This window comes from Melanostigma gelatinosum (genome assembly GCF_949748355.1).
Source record: "Melanostigma gelatinosum genome assembly, chromosome: 4".
Lineage (NCBI taxonomy): Eukaryota > Metazoa > Chordata > Actinopteri > Perciformes > Zoarcidae > Melanostigma > Melanostigma gelatinosum.
The window spans coordinates 22,652,710-22,679,925 of record NC_136637.1 but is presented as its reverse complement, the minus strand read 5'-3'; the positions used below and the strand labels follow the sequence as shown (position 1 = coordinate 22,679,925).

The window sequence follows — 27,216 nt, the reverse complement described above, 5'->3', positions numbered from 1 at the left end:
TGTCCAGAAAGAGGATATACCCTGGTGTCTCAATTATAGACCAAGACTGAAACTGCAGCAGCCAGTCGTGGTCATAAAAGGAAATGACTATCCATTTGCTGCTCCAGCTCTCACACAGCAACTGCAGAGGCCAGTCTGTTGTTGGGAGCACCAGAACTCATCTTTCCAGCTGAGTCGTCGTATTAATCGCCCTGACTGCTGTGGCGAGCGGGCCAATTAAAGTAGGAAAAGATTTGAATTGACAAAAAACCCCACTTTTCCTGTCTATTTAATGGTGACTTCCCTTTTGTGGGCTTTTCTTCGTATTTGCCAAACTTTCAACTCGTAAGTTGCAGGTTTTTGAAAAGCAGCTGTAAATACAACATCAAAACTGGAGAAGGATGTCACAGACCTGCGAGCACTGACACAATGCATCAAGTGCTTTGATCTTCTGAGCATGTCAGATGTGTGCGATTTGTTGATCTGCAAACTCTGAAAAGTTATGTTCGAGAAAAAGAATATAAGTGACAGCGACAGGGATAAAAGCACCACCTGCAACGAGAGCTCAAGAAAGAGGTGGGGAAAAACACATACAAGAAAGAAGATTCTTTGGCACAATTTAGAAACTCTGACAGCTCTCAGTTGTAATACCCACCACCAATACTATCCTCACAAATACTGAAAAATATCCATGAAAGATGAGCAAAAAAAGTCTGTGAAATAGTTTTCTTGTTCTTCTGAAGACAGTTATTTCGTTTTCTGTGTGCACCGCTGTGTTTCTTCTGTGTGTGCGTGGGACTGACAGCATGACCAGGTTTGTATTTAATGGCCGACACTCCTGAGGAGATGCGAAGTGAGAGAGATAATCAGAGGCAAAGAGGAGAGCGGTACATGTGGGAGCAAGGGAATGATGGAGCTGGAAAACAGAGAGGCAGAGGGACTCGGTGAGCGAGATGTTTGGTAAGTAGAATTATCTGCTTGAAGGGAGGGGGCAGCACGGCCATTTATATCCGAGACTGACAAACAGGTGAAAAGCAACCCTGAAAACAGGTCTTTCTGGAGACAAACAGCTAATATGGATAACAACATGTTCATAGTGTAAAGATCAGAGGGAAGAGAGGGAAGTGGGCTTTTGTGGGAGACCGAAATGTGCTGTGAATGCTCAATGAGAGTCTGGAATCAGAGAAATGTTGGGGTATATTTTATCACTGCTAATCCAGCAATAGTCCTCAGAAGATCAGATTTAAATGCTTCACCGATCACCTAATAATGCTGACTGCAAAACCCCGAAATATGTCCAATAGCAACATGTTCAATGTAAGATGAGGGCGTTCATTTTTAAGGGTTAAACTTTGGTTACCCATGCAGACACTGTAATCAAAACACCCGCCTCTGATGTAAACTAGGAAACAAGTGAGTACAACACACAGCGTGCTCTCATTTGAGCCCCCAGAAGGCATCACTGTGGGTGGATTTTACTGTTGTTTTATGATCTAGTCTTTATTATTTGCATTATTTTAGTATCATGTAATCTAATAGAAGTTGAGTCATTATTTCTAGATGATGTAGCAATATGATGATGTGATGTTGAATGGCTTATCGGTTTAGCGGCACCAAATATGTTGCATCAAGGATTCTCAGCATATTTTTGTTGTTATTGCTGCTAACGTAAGAATATTTGGATTGGTTTATTTGTCTACAACTTAAAGACACAGGTCAGTTCATTGCGCATGCCAACTACGCCTTCCTGCAGTCCCACTGAATGTTGCCATTAGCTGTATATTGAGTGGTGCAAATCAACAAAAACGGGTGTTATTCCTAGAAATACTGCTCATCTTGTTTTGTGTGTTGTAGCAATCGCACAATCAACACTAATTTCTGTGTTTCGGAGGTTTTCACGAAAAGGTTCCTTTTTTTAAAGCATATCTTAAGTGTTTCACAATTAATTAACAAAAGCAAATAAGGAGAACGAGACATCGCTTTGTTTTAAAGCACCCTTCCTAGCACAGTAAAACACAAAATCAATTTCATTGTCGGTATCTCCCACATTTCACTAATCAGTGTGAGCACTCAGAATGTGTTTTAGGGCACCGTGATAAAAAGCCCAGGCAGCCAGAGCAAAAGACAAGCTAACCCGTAATGACTAACATCACACCAACAACTGAGTACCAATCAGCTAAATAGCACAAATAACACCTTCCTTGATTCATATTCATTAAAATGAATTACTGAGAGAAAACAGAAGATTGTACGCCGATCATATTCTGTGCTATTAGCATATCAGAAATAATGGCCTACATTTCATGAAAACATATGCTGTTACACTAAAGCACATGTTGTAATAAGGCATGGGATGTGTTGATCAAATAACTGAATTCTGGAAATATGATGGCACACTCAGGAGCACTATAAAAGGATAATTAGTGGTCTTACTTATTGCTGGATGGATCCTGTATAATGTGGTGCATTATGAGGAGTTTTGTACATGTAGTCACTGGAGAATTGTGTTTTCCTATTTACTTTACTTTCATCAGATATGTAATACAGCAGCAAAGGAGGAAATGCCAGTTCTATTTCTTTAAACCTGTGTACTGTGACAACAGTTTTTCGACTGGAGAAGCTCACGGCTTCCAGTTTCACAGGACAAAAAGCCATCGTATATTTACATTGTCCAGGGATCCAGGGGTCAAGGATGATAGATGACATGCCATCTGCTTATCAGGCCCTCCCAGAGATGAACGTTGGGAGTTAGCACGAAGAAAAAAACCAAGGTCAGCATATCACCTCAAAACAAACCGTACGGGACAGGAGTCGGGGTGGCGGCGTGAGGTGGCTGCAGAAGGTTTGCTCGGCTCTTGATCTTGCCTCTATATAACTGATAAGGCTGGTAGAAAATGCACTGCCAAAAACGGATTATCTGTGGGTAGCTCAGTGTGTCTGACACCAGGCATGCTGGGTAAAGTGAGGCAGGGCTGTTTACTGTAGAGGCTCCTCGAGCAGTTAAATACTGCTGTCCAGACTTCGAGGATTTACGCTGCCAGTCTTCTCAGACAAAGACCCCGGCATAAGCTAATCAGTGGGAGATGTTCCATCCTATTGAATATTTCACAAGTGTAGTGTATTTATAATGTCATTAGCTGGGGTGACTCAGCTTACATCAACAGTCACATTGGTGCCTGTATTGTAATTGCCTCTGGACGAAACTCAACTTTAGCACTTCTGGTTTTTGCAGTTCACGTTCTAAAAAAAGCCTCTTTTTCAATCTAGTACCTGGTTCTATTTGACTTGAGTGTCAGACTGCTTCTCTGCTACGCTAAAAAGGTCTGAAAAGAAAACAAATGGGATGTGACCCAAGTTTGGTTTGAAAAGAACTGAGGAACAGATGAAGATAGTCTTATGAAAAGAGGCGATGTGTACTGATCGACGGCGATTGGCTTCACCTGGGGTGAATCAAAAGACTCTGTTCAGCTCATTCAATCACATCCGACGAGTCCAATATCAATCTGTGAGTATCAGTGTTCTCCTGCACAATGTCAGAAATAATCCTGAGGTAGACTAAGGACATACTGTGACAGCAAAAACATATGACTGTGTCTTAAATCAAAGATATCTTTAATATTCTGTTCGTTTTTCCTTCCATGATTTTTGTGAATATTTTACGATTCACCGATTAATTCAGGATGACCTACCATTCAGGTTATCAATTACAATCAGGAATAACTAATCCATGTGGACATGTAGCATATGCTGGAGCATATGTTGTATATGAATACATTGGAAGAACTTAGTGTGCAGCGCTGCAGGGCCCAAGAACTTTGTTAATCGTCAGTATTTTGTCCCCGGCTCTGATGTAGAAGCTTTGGTGTTGAAAAATGGAGAGAGCTTTTGTCTGATGCGACACCATATTGACGACAGCCCCACAAAGTAAAGACGTTGTTTGAAAGAAAAAGAAACACAGTGAACATTGAAGTCACTTTGCGTTCATTACCAACCAATGGCTGATAGCATCCAATATTCAGGCTCGGCTTGTTTCTCATCCACAATGGAGCGCCTCAGTTGAACTGGGCAAACATCTGAAAACGTTCATTTCAAATTTTACTTTAAACTGTTAACTCTTTTATCACTATTAATTCCCACTGAGGCCAATCAGGAAAACAAATTGTGATAAACGGGTATGTAAAGTGCTAACATTTGAATGCACACATGCTGAAGCTGCATTATGTATTCGGGCCAAAGTTAGAGAATATTGCGATCGTATTCTGAAGAACAGTCAGCTGCAGATTTAATCACCAAAGCAATGCATCACATGGTTTCAAAGACAGACAAAATGCGCATATGAGCTCTTTCCAGTAATAGTTAGTCTAATATTTACAAAGTGATGGCCAAGAGAGAATATTAATTCAGGACTTAAGAGAAGAAATAACAAGTTGTTTATTTATTGAGAAGCCCTCGCAGTGTGAGACCACCAAAATGTGCCGTAAGGGTCCAACTTGTACCGACATTAGATATCAAAATAAAGAATTGAAAGAGGAAACCTAACCTTGTTTAGAGTCATCTTCCAAAGAAGACATTACATCAATTTCAGACACACATTCATCCAGCTATCCTTTGATTCGAAGAAGCTTCACATGCGCAGTAAAATAATGTCATTAGCCCAGCTCCCTGAGCCTTCGGGGAGCTGAGTGAGTGACCTTTGCATTTTGGAGGACTTTGGAAGAACACTTAATAAGGTAGATTAACTCTTTGATGTTCCGCTCTGGACCTTGAATAAAGACACATTTCATTGAAATATGACCTACTCTCATTCTAAATCAATCGGAAAATTGTCTTCATTAAGCTTGTGATTTTTCAAAACATCTATCGGAAATTGATTTGACTAAAAATTCAGAAGACAATGCAGGAACCCATTCGTAAAGGTTGCTCCATCATGGATTCTCTCAAGACAAGTTGTTTTATGACCTTCTCCACAATACTAGCAAGACACATCAACCTTCATTAATCTCTCCTTCCTATCTCCTAGTGCTTCATGCTGGGTTGGGGTTACCTCCTTCTCCGAAATTCTGTTCTGATTGCACCAGATAATGGAGAAAAGATGAATAATAATGTGCTGTGAGAAAAGAGGGCTAAGAACAGCGAAACAGTGTGTGGATCATCCTCACTTAGCTACTCTCAGGCTGCCTGAACTCTGTTTATTTGGGAGTTGACATGACACATGGGAATCAGAGAGTCACATGCATTATGTATGATGAATGTCATATATCCCTTGAACCAGCAGCATTGTACTGCTGGTTCGCAAAAGACAAGAAATTGGGCTCAGTACAGTGTTAAGAACATTGTTTTTCTACTGTCATGTGATTTGCGGGAATGAACAGAAGTGAAAGCCTGTGGGAGCATATGCTATTATCGCAGATCTACATTTCATCGGGATGACAGGGTGGCACCGAGCCAGCTGCTTTTGGAGTATTGGATCAGTGCTTTTATATTTAGGTAGATGCATACGAATCCATATGCTAAAGACAAAACAAGCGTAAGAACTTTACAGTCAACAAAATGTGGTCTACACCGTTTGAAACATGGGCAGTGTAAACCTTTGTGGCACGGAGGATTCGGTCATGCGGCGACAGATGGTTTCTATTTCTGTCTTTGGCTCCCTGACAAGTATGAACATGTCTGTACGACATTGATGAGATGAGAAATGACTCGACAGGATACGATTTTCTGTTCTAACAAACCAGCACCACTACTTTATACATTTCCGTTTTGTTCGGATTGACATGTCAGTGAGCTTTACAGGTGCTGGTGGATGAACTTGTTTCCTCAAGCTTCCAGTCTATAAGATAAGGTAAACTAAAGTGTTGGCTGTAGATTCATATAAAAATGTACAGATACGAGAGTGATGTCGATCTTTTCATCTAAAATGTCAAACTATTCATTTAAAACAACTACGACTACGGTATCAGCAGTAACATTAAAACGTTAATGACAATAACAGGTAGAGCCACATTTATTATGAAGTTTAAGTATCATTGTTCGACAGCTGTAGAAAAAGGGCATTTTTGATCGTGCTGATGTTGGAGCAGTAAGAGGTGTGAGTAGTGAGTGTGACAGGTCTGACTGAGTGGGAGTGGCTTAGGTGTGGTGGTGGGGGGGGGTCACAGTTGCTGTGATGGCAGTGGCCACAAGTGAACGCCTGAAGCGTAGCATCTTGCTCTTTGCTAAGACGAGCTGGTGGCTGAATGTCGTGTCCATCTGCTACAGTTCATCATCAAGAGAGTGGGAGGGGTTATTCAGGACGGCGTTCATCATGTCCATCATCATCATCATCCTCCTCCTCCTCCTCCTCCTCTCTACTGCCTCCAGACTGTGCAGTTCCAGCTCGACCACAGGGACTTTCTTACCAGTTCCAGCCTTCATGCCGCCTCCCCAACACACTATAGCCAAGAACAGTACAGTGACCACAGCTGACTTTCAGCAGCCTGTTGCACACACTGAAGGATCTCAGTTTCCTCAGGTGGTTGTGACATTATCAATGGGGCAGGGGGCTTCCTGCTGGGTGTCAACCTTTGACTCTTTTAGTTTGTTGATAAGAGCTTCTGGTAGCTGTTTGTGACAACTCAAGAAAAACAACTTACTGCATCATGGCCAGTGATTCTTGAGAATGTGGACAGTACAGTATATATTGTATTGTGGTAGTTTTAAGACAAATTCAGCTTCATACAGACTCCTCAGGGCTTGGAGAAAATAACCATTACATACACAATTCATGTTTTGAATATCCAAGAAATGCATACCGTATTCAGTAATACAGTCGTAGTCTAGTTACAGTCAATCAAATCATTGTGAAAACTATCCTTGTGGCACAAAGATGTCCACAGTTCTGTCTTTGAACGATCAAAGTACACAAGGTCTGAGTCAAAACAATCCAATACATGCAAGTATGATCGAATTAACTTGCACATTGTTGCCCACCTGATCTGATTCTTACTGGCACAACAACAACAACAACAACGTCAGATATAAAAGCAGTGCACAATGTTGTTTTCTCTACGTAATTTGCATTTTTTTTGTCATTTGTCATTCGATCAATGGGCTGAAACATGCACTCCAAGTGGGGGATGAACAATTTTTCCACTTCACAGATCTGATTCGCTTACCGACGAGAATTTCATCCCTTACTTTGGAAGCACATCTTCCCAAACGTATTCACAGGGGAAATGAAAGGCGATATTTTACTGTTCAAATGAATTATCAAACTTGATTAAGCAACGGTTGGGACAAAGAACCATTTGCAGCTTTCTGAAATAATCCCCTTTACCAAGCCATTGAGTGAGGCTGCCATCAAAACATTTACTTCAAATACAACTTGGAACAAAACAAGATCAGTAGGTCGCTGAGCGAGTTTATCTCCACGATTGAAACCAGTGGTGTTCCTTTGGACCATGAAATTGTCATTTGTTCCGCAAGCGTTACATCAAATGAGAGTTCAGGGCCATGCCAGGACTGTTGGTTGCTGCCGAGCTTATTTGAACTTGTTATCTGACAGAATCTCCATGGATAATTACATTTGGCTCAGATAGACAGGTACAGAACGCAGGCGAACACGTGCTAATCCAGAGTTGTGTCTCCATAGAACGCAAGTGGAAAACAATAGCGCTCATCCACAGAGCTGGATGAAGAGTCACAGGAAACACTGAGCGGATTCATCATGCAGTATCAATCCCCACGTGTGATCGCGGGTTAGTGCAAGTGCATCTGAGCGTGTTGTGAACAGTTCAGCATTGTTTTCCTTTCAGTGCGTATTGTGCGTGTTCGTGCCAGTGAAAGAGTGCATGTCGACATGTTTCTGTGCACGTGAACAGTATTAAGCAAACATAATGTAACCAGTATGAGAGATTACATTCTGTGAAAACCATTAGAGAGGGAGAAAAGACGACCAGGCAGAGGGGATTACTCTGGGCTGGAATGTGGAAGCAGCAGAACACAGTCAGTTGGGGGGGGGGGGGGGGGGGGGGGGGGGCGAGGGTGACATTGACAGTGTAGCACCGACAACAGCACTAGCAGGAGGTCAGGTTAAAGAGGGTGGCAGAGCGCCAACTGATTGTTCTAGAAAGAGGAAAGAACAGAGACAGAAAGGAGAGAGCGGGTGAGGGATATAGGAAGATTAAGACAGAAAGGGAGTGATAAAAGTACAAAGACAGCAGAGATTCCATCTTGCAAACAACAAACCAAAGGCCTTTGCCACCAACAGCTTCCTGGCCTTTGATGTATACTGCATTCAGGTAGCACTGATGAGCAGGAGAGTGGCGGTGTTTGTGGTGAGAAAGCCAGAAAGAGAAGGAGAAGAGGAAGCCATTATGACAAGCATCAGACCCAGGGGCCTATGGAACAGCCACTTTGATGACGCTACTGTGTGCTCCACGTGGGGGTGGTGGTGGCGGAGGTGGCGTTGCAATGAAAGGAAGGCGGGCAGGGTGTTTTGATGACACAGGCTGCAGGAAGTATATGTAGCCAGGCTGGAGAAGCCAACCCAAAAGTAACAGAAAACAACCAAGGAATGCAAATCAAACAAATAAAGGACATACAACGAAGCTGTACACCCAGCAGGCATTCCAGCCAGCCAATTGAAATAGATCAAGATGGAGGAGAGAATTTCAGCTCAGGAAAGTATGAGGCAGCGGACCTCTTTGCTGATTTGGTGTACAGCATGGTGACATATACTGACCTGGGCTTGAGACAGCACTAGTGGTGGTGGGTTCAATAATTGCTACAGGGGAGGAGAGGGGGTAAGGGGGAGGGGGAGGGAAAGAGGACATTCATGTATTATTAACAGAATGGAGACGTAAAGTAAAAATTAAAATGCATGCAAGGACAAAAGGACAGGGAATGGAGAAAGATCCCCCCCATGCATTAAGGACCGGTGTCTCTGTGGCAAGATGCAACCTCCACATGCTCATAAACAATACCCTTTATCTGCCCAGTTGTCTCGGATTTGCAGGGGTCAAAAAATGAGGGGAACCTGGGGGCCTGGGGCGATGCACTACGGTTAGACCGGGGCCTGTGGGGTCCGGGGGGGGGGGGGGGGTCTGTAGAGAGAGCAGGCCCTGCAAATGTGTTGGGCAGATAGCATGATCTGGCCAATTGCTACATATTCCCCTTAAAAAGGCAAACTCATCTCCCTCGTGGATTTCCTTTTTGGGGTTAAATAGTCAGTAGCCACCTATAACAACATTATATGCCACTGATTCTACATAAACTACACAAAACTAAAAACAAACCATGAAAAAAAGGATTCATTTGTTTTTTTTCTTTTGTCATTTTGTAAAATACAAAATATATGTTGAGGTTGTCCAATGTGAAGTCTCTATTTGATCATGTGACGAAATTATATGATTTACAGTCGCTAGTTTAGGTGCAAAATCTGTCAAGATTGACAAGCTGAGCAAATCTGCAAGCCGAGCGAGCGGTCATGTCTTTCACACATAAAAGCAGTCGTAAGTAACTCGGGCTCCGTCATAATAGAGTGCACTGGGGAACATTGTAATTATTGTACGCTACTGCTAAAGGGGTTTGCTGATTGGATGAAAAACTTAAATCACACTTTTGGTCTGCTGAACAACTGGCAGTTTCTCTATTTGATGTTGTCCTGTTTAGGTTGCATGAACCTGCAGAAAAACTAGCAAAAAAATAAAAAGACGGGAACTTTTACGACTCATTTTCACTTCATCGTTCGGTTAAACTTGACTCAACCCAACTCACTTCCGGTTGGAGGTCCTTTTCTCCACTTCATTTTCCACTGTGGATGGTACCCTATTAATATAGACCAGATCCATAGCTTATTGCCATACGCCATATAAAACTGCCGTGACATCCTCGATCCTACTCAATGGCTCCTTTCATCAGCAACCAAACAGAGGAAGTGTGGACAATTGTACCGGGTAGTGTAACGTTCAACAGAGTAGTTTTTTTTTTCCCGGTCAAGGGAGTAAAAAAATGAATTGCGGTTCCTGTTGATGGCAGCTTGGCTATTTAAAAATGGCGGATTTGTGCAGAATGGCGCGAGCGATGATTCTCTCTGACCAATCAGCGGTGTGTAGTATTGCCTCGGCTCGCTTGGAACCTCAACCGAGGTGGTACCAAAAAAGGTACCAGGTACTATCCACAACCTTTGCCGATGGAAAACTAAAAAAAGAACGGTTCCGTAACATGCAGTGGAAATGCGGCAATGGTCTGCCTTTGGTCCCTCTGCAGACCGAACTCAAGAGTACCAATCTGATTAGTTTATGAACTCATTTCAGGCTGAGCCACTGGTGGCATTTGGGAGATGGAATAATGTCACATCCACAAATGTTCAGTCCAGTGTGTTAAACTAGTAGAGCAGATTGTGTCCAAGGGAGGACGGCAGCAAACAAATCTTCTTTACTTTTGAAGTGCATGAGTAAAATGTCACACCATACTTGTGGTTAAGATATTTTTGCAAAAGGAGCCACCCGTGTGAGAGATGCAAAGAGGTGAAGGAAAGCAATATGTATGATTTTTCGGACACATTTTGGAGCCCAAAAATAATAACACATTTAGGTGTTGATGATGTTATTGTTACCAAGGACTCCAATGAGCCAGTGTGCCAATTCCTTTGATTTCTGCCATCCAAAGCTCAAAGCTAAAGCCACACTCTGCTCTGCAGCATCAATTATTGAATGGTTTACAGATATCACTGCAATGTGAATATGACTGCCCATTTAAGCTGAAGTTTAAGACAAAAAATAAATAAATAGCACAGCTTTCTGTTTGGTAAACAAGCACTTAATCGAGATAAGCTGTGACCAGATTTCCGCTGTGACCAGATTTCCGCAGTGACTAATTCGGGGAGCAGAAACTTGGACGCGTGGCAAAGAGAAGCTGTTCATCAGAGCTCAACCCAGAGTGATGCATTGGTTAGACTCGCAGGTTTTTTTTGTGGCACACAAACTGTGCAACTTACACTTCCGCAGCTAAAAAACGGCTTATACCTCACAAAAAGTAAAAAAAACCCACCTTCTTCCAGGAGGCTTCGTGGTAGAGGCGGAGCCTGTCTGTCACAAGGGAAACCATGGCAGACATGATTGCACCTCACACATATTCACGCACAAAGAAAAAGAATACTATATGTTGTTGCAGTGAGCTGCTGTATCTAGGCCATGCAATAGTGCGGAGGCCGTCTTTGACTCTCCATTTGAATCCATTTACATGGAAACTCAATATGGCCATTTCAATTGTGGGGCAATGCTCTCAATCTGTGGTCTCTGTGTCACTTTCCAGAGGCACTCTAACTACTGTGTCGCCGTTTAAAAAGCTACTGTTGTGCAAACAACAATAAAACATTTGCTTTCATTTGATTTCATCATTCTTTTTGATGGGGAAATTAGGAATCAGTACTGGTACTTGAAATGATATGCCTTGTCCCTCGATATATTGGTGGGGAAATGGTCAGATTCATCTTTTCTTCCAAAAATGTTCCCACTTTAAGTGCTTCTGGGGGAGCCCATATGTGAAGACAGTTTCTTTTTAGTTGCTTCGTCAAACAGGCAGGCGGGTGCTATCTGATTAATACTCGAGGATGAATTCACCAGTGAATCATTTCATGAGCTCTCAGACACTCGTCCGTTACTGTGGAACATATCTTTTGACACGCAATCTCTCCCTCGTAGCTCCACACTGACTTGGGCTCTTTCTCCCATTCAGCACAGCAATGCATCATTTCACGCACTCTATATGGCGGCCGACCTTGCACATCCTGCTCACTTGCGAGATAGAACACATTAGTTTTCACAGCTATTTCATTTCATGGATTCTTCTTCTCTTTGTTCTCTCTAGACGGGATAATGCTAGAGATTTATAGGACATGATTTGTTCATGTGGGGCCCCGCTACGTTTAACGCATCACAAGCGTAATGAGGAGTTAATACTGAAGCTGCAATATCACGACTCAATCAGCTGTAGTAAAGTACTAAAGTATGTGAGGGGGTAGTCCTTAACATTGGGCGTGGTAGCGAGCTAATCAAACCAAAGATCCAAAAGCAGCAAAGAGGAAAGATATCTTTCCATTTGTGGAGTTTTTCTGCCAAAACCCAACATGCTGAGTCAATAACATTGATCCTAATCCTAGCAACCCCCCAACAGACACAATATGGCCATTTTTGTGGTATAGTGTAGTAGGAATCTTACTTGGCATGCCTTAAAAGAATAGGTAGTAATATAATGTTCCAAAGAAACGACCAATTCATCTTCCTGCTCCATTTGAGTGCATTGTCAAGTCATTCTTCATGTATACTCTTTAGCAATTCAATTGTTTTTCTATTTTCCTCACTGGTCCCTCCATGATGGTGGAACATTCGGTGTTAAAGCCTGTGCTAGTTTGTGAGCCAGCGGATTACTAATTCATCCTGTGTCTTTTTAAATGCTGTCCAGAGAATGTATCATCCGCTGAGCGTCCACTGGGCTCTCAGTCATTCAGGGATGAGCATTCCGAGCAGTGCATCTGGCCTCCTACAGGAGTTGGTGAGGGTGGTGGAGTATAAAGTCCATTGCCCGCTGGGCTGCAGGATGAACACTCTGCTACAGCACCAAACATTTCCTCATCGCAGTGAGACGGAAAAAATGTTAATAGCTTTTATGATCGCTTATATATGGAAATTCAGGCATTCAAATGATAGATGAATTGTGCAACGCTGTAAGGGTGCTTTTGGGGGGAAATAAAGGACACTTCAACCTCACCATGTTAAATTCACTCAGCGTATTTTGACACGTATCATGCGACTTTTAGGTGAACCTTTAAAAACTATGTCAAATCATGTTATCTTCAAAAACACTGAAAAACAATCAGAAAAAGAGAAATATTGCCAGAATCCAGCTGGTTTTATGACCAATGCAGACAAATGAATGGAAAAGATGAAAACACCTTGGTAAAACGTGCCTTCCAATGCTTCAGTAATGCTTCCCTGCATTTGAAGCTGCAATCACACACACACACACACATTTTAGGTTTCACCTTTAGCTCCCATTTCCCTGCATCTCTGTTCCATGACTCAGGTGCAATCACACAGTGTGGGAACAAACATCATCATCAAGAACAATGGCGAGATGAGGAGACATGTCGAAATGACACCTACACACGCAGTGATTGATAAGCGTGACAAACGAACACGACGTTCATTAACCAACTAGCCAGCAGTGTCTCTCTTGCCTGAGGGAGGCTGAGCAGTGACACACACAGAGAGAGCGAGAGAGAGAGAGACTCTTTTTCTCCCCCATCAGTCTCTTCCGATTACTGCTGAAGGAGGGGAGGAGGGGGAGGGGAAAAGGGAGGAAATTAAGGCAGAGGTATGGGCAGTGAAAAGCACCTCCAGGGCTAAGCCGAGGTGGGCTGGGGGATAAGAGCCTGACCAATTAAGCTGGAGGACTCCTCGGAAAATTGGAGAGAACAGCCTCAATCTTTCCATCGAAGTTTGTTTCCATCTAGCACATGACATGGGAAGCTGAAATGGGGATTGCCAGTTTGGTGATTGTTATACCTCAGCTAAAATCATAAAGTGTGTGTGTGTGTGTGTGTCTGTGAGTGAGTGTGTGTGTGTGTGAGTGAGTGAGTGAGTGAGTGGTGTATAGTATATATCTGCACAAGGAGAAAAACACAACCTCGTGCTTTGGAAAACACTATGATGATCTTGTTGTAAAACACAAAATGTTATTGCTTTACTATGAAAGACTAGAAACATCCATATGAACCAATACAAGTGATAATACATGTATTCTTACTATCAGTCATAAAACCGTGTACAATTGAGCGAGACAAATCTTTGTTTGGGTTCGGAAAACAATGCACAAGACGGTTCAAAATGATAAGAATATTTTTTAATTGTGTTGTGGATGATATATATATCGAGTGTTTGAGGATTCTGGAGATGCCTTCAGAACAGCGGAAAGTGTTGTTAGATAACCTTGAATGTGATATATGAGGAACACAAACTGGGGCCAGAGCGTGAAACTTAATCATATAACTTAATTAATCATTGACGACAGATTATGTTTAAGAACAATGAATGCAAAGTGTGGCGCACATGTTTGTAACCGCTTGTGTCTTTGTTCAACAGCAGGCTGTTTTCATTCACGACAGCATTACCAATCATTGTCCATACATTTGGTCACATTGTGTTGAGTTGAAGCATTTTACCGCTCACACAGTTTGGGCTGTGGATGCAGCAGGTTTTCCTTCCGTGCCTTTAACTTACATTCCTTCCTCCTATACTTTTCTTTTGCGTGAGATCTCTCCAAACTCCAAAACTAAAAAAAAAGATCATGTATTTCAGGGCATTTTTGTTTCAGTTCAGCAAACTTAATGTAGTTTACACAGATGCTCGTCGTGCTGGGTGTGCTGTCGTAATTCCCCACGCAAACATTTGTAAAGCCAGCATTTATTGGCGCATAAACTTGTGGACATATGAACAAAACTATTTTGTAGATAATAACAGAATGCAACATCTGGCCACAAAAGCTAACGATTGGGCTCGCTCTGGCTATTTGATGACAGCGTCTACAATATGCAATGTGCCTGTGAAATAAAGACAACAGATAAATCAACAGTTCTCCAGTGTTGCTGCTTTGGCTCAGGACGTTTAGAAGTACAGATAATTGTGACAAGTGCTTTTCTACTCTATCGTTTGTCTATTCGTAGATGACACGGGGTATTGTGTTATTCAAAAAGCGACCAGGTATAAAAAGCTTTGTGCACACACACACACACACACACACACAGAGTACTCCGACAGGCAGTGACAACGAGTTTACGTGCCTTCTTTCTGCTCCAAAGAACTCAGTTAGTGTTTTACCACAGCTTTAAACACACAGCTTCAAGTGGTACTTAGCTGAAAGAGATCACAATCCCTGACTAATGGTTTAACAGCACAGACACCCACACGGTCTAACACAACTGGCACAACCGAATCCAAACCTGTCCAACAGCACACAGGGAAGACACTCATCCAACTCATTTTCAAAAAAAGAAGAATAAATGCTGAAATTTGTCAAAACCAACCATGTCAACATGCGCACAAAGCCAGGATGCTATTCATCCCAGTTTTATTTGAAACAGAAACCAGACAGCTGTCTTCCAGTGGCTGCTTTGGTTGGTCGACATATGTCTTTAACGTAACGATGGCCTGCCTCGGTCGGCGCTAGCTGCTGTTGGCCTCTCTCGAACGATTCCGTCGTGACGCCCTTTCCGGTCATTACGCTGTCATTTTCTTCGGCGATCGCCAACCAAACGCAAATAACATTTATTCATACATATCAAATAATCTACGTGTCAAATTTCATGAATATATATGGACGTTTATATGTCTAAATACTGTAGGAAAGTGACTTTGATGAGAGAAAGCAGAAAGAACGCTCGGGCGACGCTTAAACTCCGAACAGCAACATAAACTAATCTATTTACAGACACGGCCGTCATTTCGCGCCGCCTGGCTCGTTCAAGCCTTTTCACTTCCTTCACGCCGTTAATATTAGTCCGCGAGCAGCTGACTGCCGTCCTCCTCCGCAACGGGCGTAGCGCGGTTCCTGCTCCGCTGCTTCTCCGCAACCCGTCTGAGGTCGTCCTTCGTCACAGACCTACAACTTCCGAATATTGACGAGAGACGAATGAAACAGAGCCCTGAATGCTGCGTATTCTGATTTATATGTCATCTTTTTACCCAGTGGCTGTATTTCAAGAAGGCTTTTTGAGTGGGGGTGTCCCCCATTTGACCTCATCGTCTCATGCACAGTCACGAAACATAACGGAAACATCCAAAGAAACTACTGTACCACCCACATTGTGTTTCCACTTAATATGCACCGCAATGTATGACGCTCTATCAAATATGCATGCCCCTTTCACCCGCCCCCGTCTTGCTCATCAATAGCTATCGACTGGTTCTAAAATAGCAATCCAAAGTCACCCGTGGTGAAATCTAACCTCTGGGATTTTTTGTTATTTGCATCGACGTACCGGTGAGAGTGCACCGCCACGATTGCGTGCCATTTCTCATTAAGGGCGACAGCAGTATCGGCCTCTCTTCCATAAGCAGAGATCATGAGAGAGAAAGGGAGGCAGAAGAGACACAGTGTGTGTGTGTGTGTGTGTGTGTGTGTGTGTGTGTGAAAGAGGATGCTAAAGAGGAAGAAAGAGAGACAAGGGGGAGAGAGAGGACAAAAGAATGAGAGGGTATGAGAGTGAGATAAGAGAATCAGAGAGACAAAGCCACGATAGAAACACAGACAAAGAGATAAAGAAAGGGAATGGAAGAGAGAGAAGTTGGGGGTGGCAGCGCAGGAAGCTGCCTCCTCTGACTATTCGGAGGGTTTTCTTTGACGCTCTGCCTTTGAGGCCTCGCTAGTGTCACATTAAGATCATCCATTTGAGGATGGGAGACAAGCCTTTGATGTTTTTGTGCATACACAAACAGGAGAGCGGAGTGCTCCTTTGACAGTTGCCAACTCTACAGGAATATCTTTTTGAGTCCCGAGTCTCTGGCCTGCTCGGGACAATGTGTTATCATCACAGGGCGCAGCGCAAACTGGTGAATAATTGAATTCACCCGTTCATATTTCATCACTGAATACATTCAATGGATGTTTTTCTTTCACAAACACTCGTTCTAAAACGTTGAAGAATATGTTTCCCAACCCCTCGCTGTCATTGCTTATGAATAAGCCTTTTACTTTTCATGAGCATCTCTGGCATAATAGGACTATAACTGTATGCTTTAATGAGCAGGCATTCAAGAACTTCAATCAGCCATTCAACTTACCAGTTAGTCCTCTGATAGACTCGTCCCTGCCGGTGCACACCGGTCAGTGGACCTTATGACTATGATAAGCCGAATGCCGATATTATATAGTCCAAGTCTAAAACTAAAGTGTTTCAGGCGGTTGGGAACATGTACGGTAGTTTGGGGGCTTTTAAAACTAAAATCCATCTGAAAAGATTGAAAGATGGTTTCACAACAGCACACAACCTGTCCCAGTGTTCATGGGTTAGACAGGATCTCCTCATAAAAATGCATGTGGCTTTGTATGGTGGCTTTCTTATTGGGCTTTTTCTGAATGATTGATCCCATAATTGCTAGCTTTGTTGATCGAATAATGTACCATTTTTGGGTTGTGTCACAGAGGTTTTGATCCAGTTTTGGCTTTCTCCCTTTTTGCCTCCATAATGGCTAGTTCCCATTGTACTGCAGTTGTTATGACTGCCGCCTCTACTGTTGGCCTCAGGAAGCAGGGATGTCACGATATGTGACGTTTGATGTTTGTCCGCTGAAAAATCATTTATAACTGTTAAATGGGAATAGGCTGTACAGACCGGAGGGTACTCAGCTGACAGAGACAGAGCGAGATAGCCCAACCCACAAGATTCTGAAACTCCGACCAAGTTTAAACTATTTAGTCCTAGCTTAGTACATTAGCTAGAAACGTTGTTTTTTAACCTTGATTTGGGCATAAATGGGTGGATGATAATCTCAAAGATGTTGGGACATACAGTATTTGAAGTGTTGGACCCCTTTGCAGTCACTTTACGACGGCACGCTGAGCAAATTGGATATCCATCTTCTACGACAACTCCCTGGTCATTTCATAGATCTCCAAAAAGTCGCCAATTACTGTGAATGCCGATTTCAGGTGCTTTCTGAAGTATACAGGCCTATGGCTAGAATGCCAGTTCCCTTTGACTTTTTTTTCTACAGTTCTTCTCCTCAATGCTTCAGGTGAGTGGCACGACTCACACACAAAACAAACGGGCGCACACACAAATGTTACATGGCTCGCACGAGATGGGATTTCACCGCACACACAAACATGTCTCTCGAGATGCGTTTTCACAGGACAACAATGCAGGAATCAGGACACAATCGATATCGTAGCTTCTACAATTCAAAAACATTGCCGCAGTTATGGTCAAATCAGTTATAACCGACATCCCTAGCGGAGAGTCGGCACCAACGTGCCGCCTCGAAATACATATGGAATCCACTAGCCCTCACCAGGAGGGTACGATATGGCAAACTGTGTCCTCAAGATCTCACCCCCTCTGTGCAGTCACCCTGACCAATTAAAGGAAGTTGCTTGTGCAATGACACGGATATTATCCCTAACTGGCTGCCCTCCACTGAACACTACCACTTGTGTTTGTTGGAATGCACCATCACGCTGCCCTGGGATTGAACCTGGGTTACTTCCATGATGTTTTATGGAAACTTTTACTGTCTTAGTTTCGGGGTGTTGAGCAAATAATAACTTTTTTTAAGTTCCTGAATTGATGTAAAATGCTTTCCTAACCATGTTAAACAATCCTTCAGTCCATCACTGATGCATTAGCAGTTTGGCCTCTTTAGCTCTCTGTTGCATGCCTCACGGTGTCTTAAACTATGTAAAGGCTGCCACTCAGACCTCTTTAAAGTCTGAGTCATGCTGCTACTTGGCATTCAACTTAGCACGGCTGACCTGCGTAGCTGCCTTTGTAATTGTGATGCTCTTACCTCAAAGCTAAATTTACATTTTCAGGTGGTGTTTTAGTCCAGTACACATGCAAATGTAGACTTTGAAACAACAACACCCACCCACCCACACCCACACACACACACACACACACACACACACACACACACACACATACAGACGTTGCTACTGTAATAGACAATCGACATTCACAAAAGTGATGACGAGGAAATAAGATACCACTTCTACTGGTGATGTGTGGGCACCCAGTTGCAGCACTGGGTTTAACTTTAGCTTTGATCCTATATCAACACGTCTGAGGGCACGAACCCACACTGACATCCACGGCACTCTTTCAGCCCTCTCACTCTCCACCACTCCAGTTAGCCAAAAGCAGATAGAACGACAACTTACGGATGAGAGGCACACTGGCATTAACCGTCCCCAGCTTGTTGGAGGCGACACACGTGTAGTTCCCGTAACGATCCTCTGTCATGTTGTTCACTGTGAGGACCGATCTGGAGCTGAGGCTCTTGATGTCGATGCCTTGACCCTTGATAATCCTGAAAACACAACACAATCACAAAATAAAGACTCTATTTCTCGCCCACACAAGGTTCCAAGAACAGTACAAATGTTTGTCGTCCTTTGGTTGTTCTTCAGATTGGACAGTACTTCATCACTCTCTTCAACAGATCTATTTATCCTGCGGTCTGTCACGTCTGCCTTGGAGAGACACTCTGAAGGACTGAGGGGGAAGAGAAATGACCCAGAGATGAACCAGCTCGGTGCCACTTGACACGTTGTTCATTGTTGTGTTGCAGGTGCAAGGAGGGGGGGGGGGGGGGGTTACAATACATCCTATAGTGCCTGGCATATGTGCTGTGAAAATGACAAATGTTTAATTGTTTACTTTGGTGGTCGTGTAGCGTACATCCTCGGAAAGATGACAAAACAGTGAAAAGAATCTTAACTCATAAACTTCTTTCAGCAACTATTGAGAGCAAGAGACGCTAAAAGAAAAGACTTTAGAATGAAAGACAATTTGAAACTGGCAAAGATGCCTTAATGAGCCCCGCTGCCACGAAGGGGGGTGACAAGATGACTCGGCATCCTCCTGAGAGAGCGACGGAGACGAGGAAGAACGGTTCCAGTTGAACCTCAACGAAGAAGACGACCAGGTTCCGAAGGTATCAGAGAAAGACGAACTAACTGCCACAGAGTAAGCGATGGAAGTAATGCAGAGATGGCCACAGAGCAACAGTGCACTGCATACAGCTTAGCCGCCAGTCAGGAAATAAAATAATCTCAGATAGAAATATATTAGACGTAATATCTCGATCAAATGTCAATTAAAACGAATATAAAGTTGCTTCACAATCTTCCCCGGTGCTTCATAAACTCTCAACTGCTTAACGGTGCATACATCTTTTGAACTAAATTTGATGTAAAACGTCAATCGACGGATTTAATCGACAGACATCGATCAATGATACGAGTCACTGATTCTATCAGGCCACATGCAATCCTCTTTGTTTGGTTGTGGTTCCTCGTTATTCATTGTAGCGTTCATCACATTCTTTATTCATTCCATTCATTTAGTTTATTTGATTGTTTCTTCATTTATTTTCTGTTTAGTAGTTTAGTTATGTAGCTAGTCCAACACATTTTTCATTCATAAAAAACGTGATCACTTGATTTGTGTGTATATGAAAGTATAGGTCCCTGTACACCATGAGTAGAACTCGCTAGCAACCCTGGGATTAAGATTGAACAGAAGTTTTCCTTATTTTTCCAACATTTGATGGCATCCTAAATGTATTCTTATCTTAAATTCTGTTAGTTCAACTAATGGTGTCTTATCGCGGAAGCTGAGTACCATCATTGTTTTTATACTAATAAGATTATGATTATTGTTATTATGAACATGTATTATTTATTAAAGCTGCTACCAGCAATAACGCTCCAGTCATGATCTTTAACAGCCTGTAAAGTTTAAGATTCACTCTGTAACGGCATATGTTGTGGATCGTGATTATCGTAGATATTAAAGCTGCGGTTGCTTTCATCAGTGTGGTTTGTGTGATAATAACATTTTCACATTCGGGATCGTAAACCATAAAATCCTCCAGAGGGAAGACGTGTTTCTATCTTGGCCTTGCTGTGCCCCCTCCCCCCCCCCCCCCCCGTGATCTTGAGCTTGGCTCGAGTTGAGGCACTCTGAGTCACTCTGAGTCGAAACACGATGTGTGACCTTATGCTCAGCAAATATCTCAAAATCTGTTGTTCCGTCCCCAACTGCGATCTCCTCAAATGTTTCACATTTCAATGATAAATTCAGCAAGAGTCTCGCCTCTTTGCCAGTTCAACATCAAACGAGTCAATGCTCCCTTCCATCACAGAGAAAGACCCCCCCCCACCCCCACCCTTGCAGACGTACACATAAACATTCACCCACTTCCATTGAGGAATGAAAGCAGCGACACATCAGGGAGAAAGATTTGGTTGTCAAAACTGTCACACTACTTCTGATAGAGACAAGCTGGCAGCAGCACTGCACTGATAGTATAGCTGCACCAACACAGAGCTGACAATAAGAAGCCGTCTTCATTACCCATACACAGTGAGAGGGCAATGGAGTAGTCGCAGTCAGTGTTGATGTTGTGCAGACGCTACACGTGTTCTGTGCCTAAGTATTTCTGCTAATGTCCTTTTAATAATGAGGAGTAAATGAAGAAATCACCATTCAGCCATGTAAGAAGTCAGAAAAAGAACAAGTCCTTGAATTAAGTAAAGACTCGAATCATGCCAACTTGCCTCCTTAGCAATTGAATAAATTGAATCCACCCCATAATTACAATTAGCACAGTGCGAGCTGATGATTGAAATTGTGCTCACCAGGAGTGGGTAAATGATGAGTAATGGGGGTAATTTGGTTTCTAAATTCAAGAACTGACACTTGAATCTAGACTGATTGATGTATGTGTCGCGAATGAGTTAAGCCGGTTGCCAGCAAACATTTTATTAGGATGCAAGGTGAGGACAAGGCACAAATGAGTCTCACAGGAACATTTAAGTGGGACCACCCCAGAAGAAGAACGCAGGACAAACACATTGTCTCTGGGGAAAAGCAAACAAATGGAAACCACACCTTTCCTATCATTCACGGTTACTTGTTCTGTCAGCATGGAAGATTTTAGTTTAGGCTAAAATACTTCACCGAAAAAAACCCCATTCCATTCATATTCATAATGGTGGCTCGCCCACAACTAGAGGCAGCTGTATCACAGCTGCTGGATACCATCTCTCGTCATTGTAATCGATGTGCTGATGTTTACCTGACGTGCGACCGAAGCTCCTTGCTTGCGGCTGCTTTTACCTCTTCCCTTATCTTGTGTGTGAGTCTATTGCAGCTGGAGCAGCTATGAAACAATTGACTAAATAACACAATTTGACAATGCATTTCATTTGACATTTACACTTTGTTGTTTGTCACTTCTCTGAGATTTATGACGCAGGAGAAGGAATTCTACATTTTGAAAAGTTGCGATGACGTTGTGCAGCCGACACGTTATGGGGACAGCTCATACAATCACACTGGGCTCACCTCTTTTCACCCTTGTACCACTCGAATGTTGGAGAAGGTACAGCAGCTGCCTCGCACCTCAGCAGAGCTATGCGTCCCAGACCAATTCCATGGCTTTTCATCTCATGGATAGCTGGGGCAACTTGAGAAAACAGAGACACGTTGGCGGGTCAGTCAAAATAACTGTGTTATTACCACCACAAGGCAATCTGGAAAATATAAAAAAGGTTTAAGTCGTAATAAGACATGAATCACAGGTGAAGGAGGGTTGTTGAACTTGAGGATGACATCCTCCGACATCTTGGTCATTGCACACATTACAGAGTGTTAAACTCAACACTCAGAGTCTACGGAGGCGGAGTCGGGGAGGGAGGAAGGCATCCATCCAAAATAAATGAATTGCACTGCATGGTGATAAATAGCTTAATGGCAGTTCAAAGACTCAATGCAGGTTCTGTGAATGCAAAATGAGGCTTCTTTCATGTGCTGAAATGTGGTGTGAATCTCTTTGCCAGTGTCATGAAGGCAGCTTTACAGATGGACGGTTTCTAAAGCTGCCCGGTCCTTTGTACTTCAAATATTTACCCTGCTTCTAGTAACATTTTTGAAAGAAATTAAATCGTATAGACTTACAACAATGGCATTTTGTTAAATACAGCATGTGGTTGGACAAAATAAATCCAGCGCCCTTACCGGCCCTACAGTCAAATAATACAGAATCATGGAATAAAATGTTTCACTGGTTATAATTGTAAACTTGTCCATTGTCAGAGCCATGCTGAACTCATATACTGTGGACGAATAAAATAGAATGACCCTCTTTTAAAGACTGAGGACAAGCTGTGCATGCTGTAAGTACTGTTGACAGTGAATGCATACAGGCATTTATGTCCACTGGTATTATCATGACTGGTTTCCTGTTTTTCCATTACAGTAATCAACAGAGGCAAGGGGAAAAGGAGAAACAATCATAATAGGGCACAGGGCTTCAATCTGACATTGTGTTGACTTGGCTTGACTCCCCACGGCCTGTCAAATAATGCAACAGCTCAGACATACAATACAAGCAGAATTACGTTGTGCCAGTCATTCTGATTAAAAGCCTGCGAGACATGGGAAAAGGTTCATACTCTTAGTCTTAAGGGGCAGTCCTGCAGCGAGCAGTGAACTGCCGCGTATGAGAGTTGGACCTGTCAGCGCTGCAGCCCTGGATCCAGTGGGGGAGCTTGGCCAAGCGCCCGCAAACCTTTACTTCCAATTGCATTTGGAGATGTTCCGAACGGACGACCTCAGAGTGGACAGATTTAGCTTCGGACAACACAACCCCTTGGTACGAACTGGCATCCGACTCCCCAAACGGCAAACAATGCCAAGTTGATCCAATGAATCGTGTATTCCTACTTAATAGGCTGGTTCTGACATATATTTCAGATGCATGTACTTGGGCACATGCTTTATTACAGCATACATAGTCATTGTTTTTGAGAAAAGACACAAGCCAACCTGTGAAACTCTGCATTCATGTGAACATTTGTGTGCGGCGTATGATCATGTAGGAGAGGTGCACTGAGGTGCGCTCTGTGATGATGGCTGCACTTCTTCTGCATCCGAATGAGCATAGTGCATGTTGATTTTCTGTCCTTTCCTTACAGCTAGGTCCTCTCTTCTTTGGCTGGGCTGAATAACCCAAAGGGCTTTTGACAGTGAATCAAGAGATGGGTTATGCGAGGTCCTTTCCTGTTCATATATCACTGTATGAAACGCTGGATTCCATGCTGGTGGGCATTAGTAGACCTTGACTGGATGCATGTGCTGTCTGTATGTGTGTGTGTGTGTGTGTGTTGTCTGTATGTGTGTGTGTGTGTGTGTGTGTGTGTGTGTGTGTTGTCTGTATGTGTGTGTGTGTGTATTCCTGTATCTATGAAACACTCATACTCAAAGTACCAATTATTTTCTGACTCAATATCACAAATACAGTTTGCTCCAGACATGTATCTATTTTAATCACAACTTGCATTTAAAGGGACACCCTCCAAAATTATATATATATTTATTTGTCTAGATTGTTTTGGTGCCTTGTATCTTTCCAGAAATCATGACCTGGTTACTCAAGATTATAAATAGTACTACAGGTAAGAGGAAAAATATGTGTTTTTAATGTAACCACAGCATTAAGATGTTACAGCTCCTATCATCATAAATAAAGCAACATGATAAAGTCACATCACAGTGCTTAGCATTCGACAATGTGCCCCAGAGAAGAGCTGTACAACACCTCAAGAAAAGGAAGGGGACAAGGAGAGACAACTGTAACAGTGCTACAGCGCCGAAATATAAGCAAATAACAAGCATGGCAAAATCAATGCAGTCTGCCGACCGACAGAAGCTTAGAGAATCCTTGTAATCCACTATTGGTGTCATTGTGCGGGGCCATTGATTATCTGATGCCTCTGAAAGCGCCAGGGTGACCTGGCCGTCGCGCTGTACAGTCGCTCGGCCAGTGGACATGGTGACCCAGGCAGGTGTGTCAATACTTGAAACCTCACTCATAGAGCCACTGTCTTTTTCAGTTGACACCGAGAACACTAAACCACTGCCAAACTGTCTGAGCTGTCTTCATTCGAAGCAAAATTACATTAAACGAACAAAGCTATATATAGATCTATATCTATATAGATATAGATATATATTATTAATATCAACATACAGTGTGAGCACTAAAGGCCATCCCTACTACCGGTGTAACTAAGGAGCGGTACCTTTTAAAATAAACCCTGAACCCTCAACAGAAATGGCCCTTTGTACAGACATGTGGATCATCTATCATCATCTTTCTTATCAAGGGCACCTCTCATAAAAATTCAACAAACTGTGGCTTGGAATTGTGCAGAATTCATATGTAGTTTGGACGCAAGTAATTGTCCTTCTCACTACTCAAGTCAGTAAACTATTGCAACATGTTGGAGAGAAAAATACCCCCCGTAATGTTGTGGGTGATCCCAAATAGTCTTTTACATGCATATCAATAATATCAAGTCTTTCCAATTTAGATCCTGGCAATGGGAAGACGGATCACATCCATAAAATGCATTCCAAGCCAATAATTCCAATTTCAACACGCTGGCATGTCCTGTATCATCATATATTGTGCAATACACCATCAGGATTTAGAGAGTAATGTAAAGTAATGCACTAAAAATCATGAATGCCCAATAATCCAGGTAATTTAGTGTCTAGAGAGCATGCTGTTGGTGGTGCTGTAAATCATGCCTCGAGTCATGGTGATTCCGCCAGATGGGAGTAAGGGGTTCGGTCCAGGAATAGCACAGGCATGGCAGAAAAATGAGTGCTGTGAGGCCCCGCCGGGTGACAAATGGCCAGTTGTGGGTCGATCATAAACCGACTTCCATTACATCTGTGCTATGCGGAGCTTGTCATCGAAAACAAAGACAATGTCTCCAATTGTACACCTCTGCAATGTGTATGAATGCCAGCATGTTAATGATAAATACAATGGTTAACCTTCATGCCATCTAATATTAATGGACAGGGTTTGTTCAGCGAGCACTGCACCTTAATGTACAAGGCTTCACCGAGTCGCTTGCCTTAAGCAATCCTCATGTGACTATTAATGATGAATTGGTGTGCTTCAGCACCGCATATGATTTATTTAGCTACAAACTATTGTTTGCCAAGAGAACCAAGACAACGCAAGCGTTTTAATTAAAAGATCAATTAATAACCCTACCTCTTCAGCCAGATTTGAAAATGAGTTTTCATTGCAATTAGGAGATGGACTCATCAGTGCATGACTTATCAGCTTACACACAGAGACACTGTTCCCCACTGCCATCTGTGGGCTTCATTGTCCTGTTTTTTGTCGATGAGGAATGGTTCTGCTGCCAAGATTTATTAATTAATTAAGATTTCTATTCAGAACAGCCAGGGAACATTGTGTTCCTTCTTTTTTATACAATGCAAGGCATATAAATAACCGACTTAGTGTGCAGGACTGCGTGGGTCGACAGCTCCGGGGATTCAATCTATTGTCTTTGTCAAACACTAAATGGTTCAAGGTACAAAAATGCCCACCTATCTTGCTAAATTTACATATTAGATGTTGCGGTTGCTCTAATGAGGACCACACCACAACCAGAACAAATAGAAATATCGATAACACAGGAGAGTTCAGGAAGTCACCAACACGTTCACGCTGCGGTACGTTTGATGCAAGGCTGCAATGTTTAAGGCATTTGTCTTTTGTCAACTTCATGAAGTTATATTGATCGTTGAAAAACAATGGCGGACCACGCTAAAAGAGGACGTTGCTGTCTGTTTTGAAACTACTAGCTCGAACATTTATTCTGCAGAAGATCAAGATTACGCTCACTTGTTCATGCCCCGCATGCAGCAAGCAATCCAAATAGCAATCAAGACGAGAGCTTTGGAGAGATGTAGAGAGATGGATTTACATCCAAACAGCTGGAGGGTGCTGGCTTTAACTCTACTTAGGACTGGATCAGAATCCAATTCTAGGAAGTCTTCTCTTTTGAGTTGTAAGCAGAGTAACAGAGTAACTGTCGACAAATGCGCAACTGATTCTCGGTGTTCAAATACTCCCAATAACATTGATGCTGCCTTTGATCCACCAGTGCGATCAATCTCTGCACTGAGGCAGGTCTGGACACACACACACACACACACACACACACACACACACACACACGCACCCTCACACAGTGTGCACGACATGATAATGTAAATGTTGTGTAGAGCTATGCAAATGTTATATTGCACAAATATTCTTACAAATACGAAATGCTAATACTGTGCAAACATGTTCACACACCACTAATAGATGTTGACTTTCTTGTGTATGACTTGACATTGTAATACTGGGAGGAGGGTCGTGAAGATGTATCTCCTGACCACAAGTAAACAGGTTTAGCCGCTTATATATATATATCGGGGATGGTCATGACTCTGTCAGGGGAGTGAGAGGGGCATGTTGTGGGTGTATCCAACAGGGCAGGGCTTGAATTCCAAACAGGCACAGATGACGGGAGCTTTAGAGGCAACAGAAGAGAAGGTGATGTAAAGAATTGGAAGTATATTCCCAGCATGCCCCTGCATTTCAATTATGCCAA

The 27,216-nt window shown here is 42.8% G+C and overlaps 1 protein-coding gene across 2 annotated transcripts in view; it reads right to left on the bottom strand.

Moving 5' to 3' along the window:
- Window positions 1-27,216, bottom strand: part of negr1 (neuronal growth regulator 1) — a 134,884-nt gene that overhangs the window by 18,740 nt on the left and 88,928 nt on the right. Inside the window, exons 5-7 of one of the 2 annotated variants that reach the window (XM_079267813.1) lie at window positions 22,091-22,211; window positions 18,898-19,046; window positions 8,702-8,743 (exon numbers count right to left, since the gene is read on the bottom strand). In XM_079267813.1, coding sequence (XP_079123939.1) covers window positions 8,702-8,743; window positions 18,898-19,046; window positions 22,091-22,211 — 312 coding nt within the window. The remainder of the gene's footprint in view (window positions 1-8,701; window positions 8,744-18,897; window positions 19,047-22,090; window positions 22,212-27,216) is intronic. The other variant, XM_079267814.1, reaches the window with a different exon arrangement.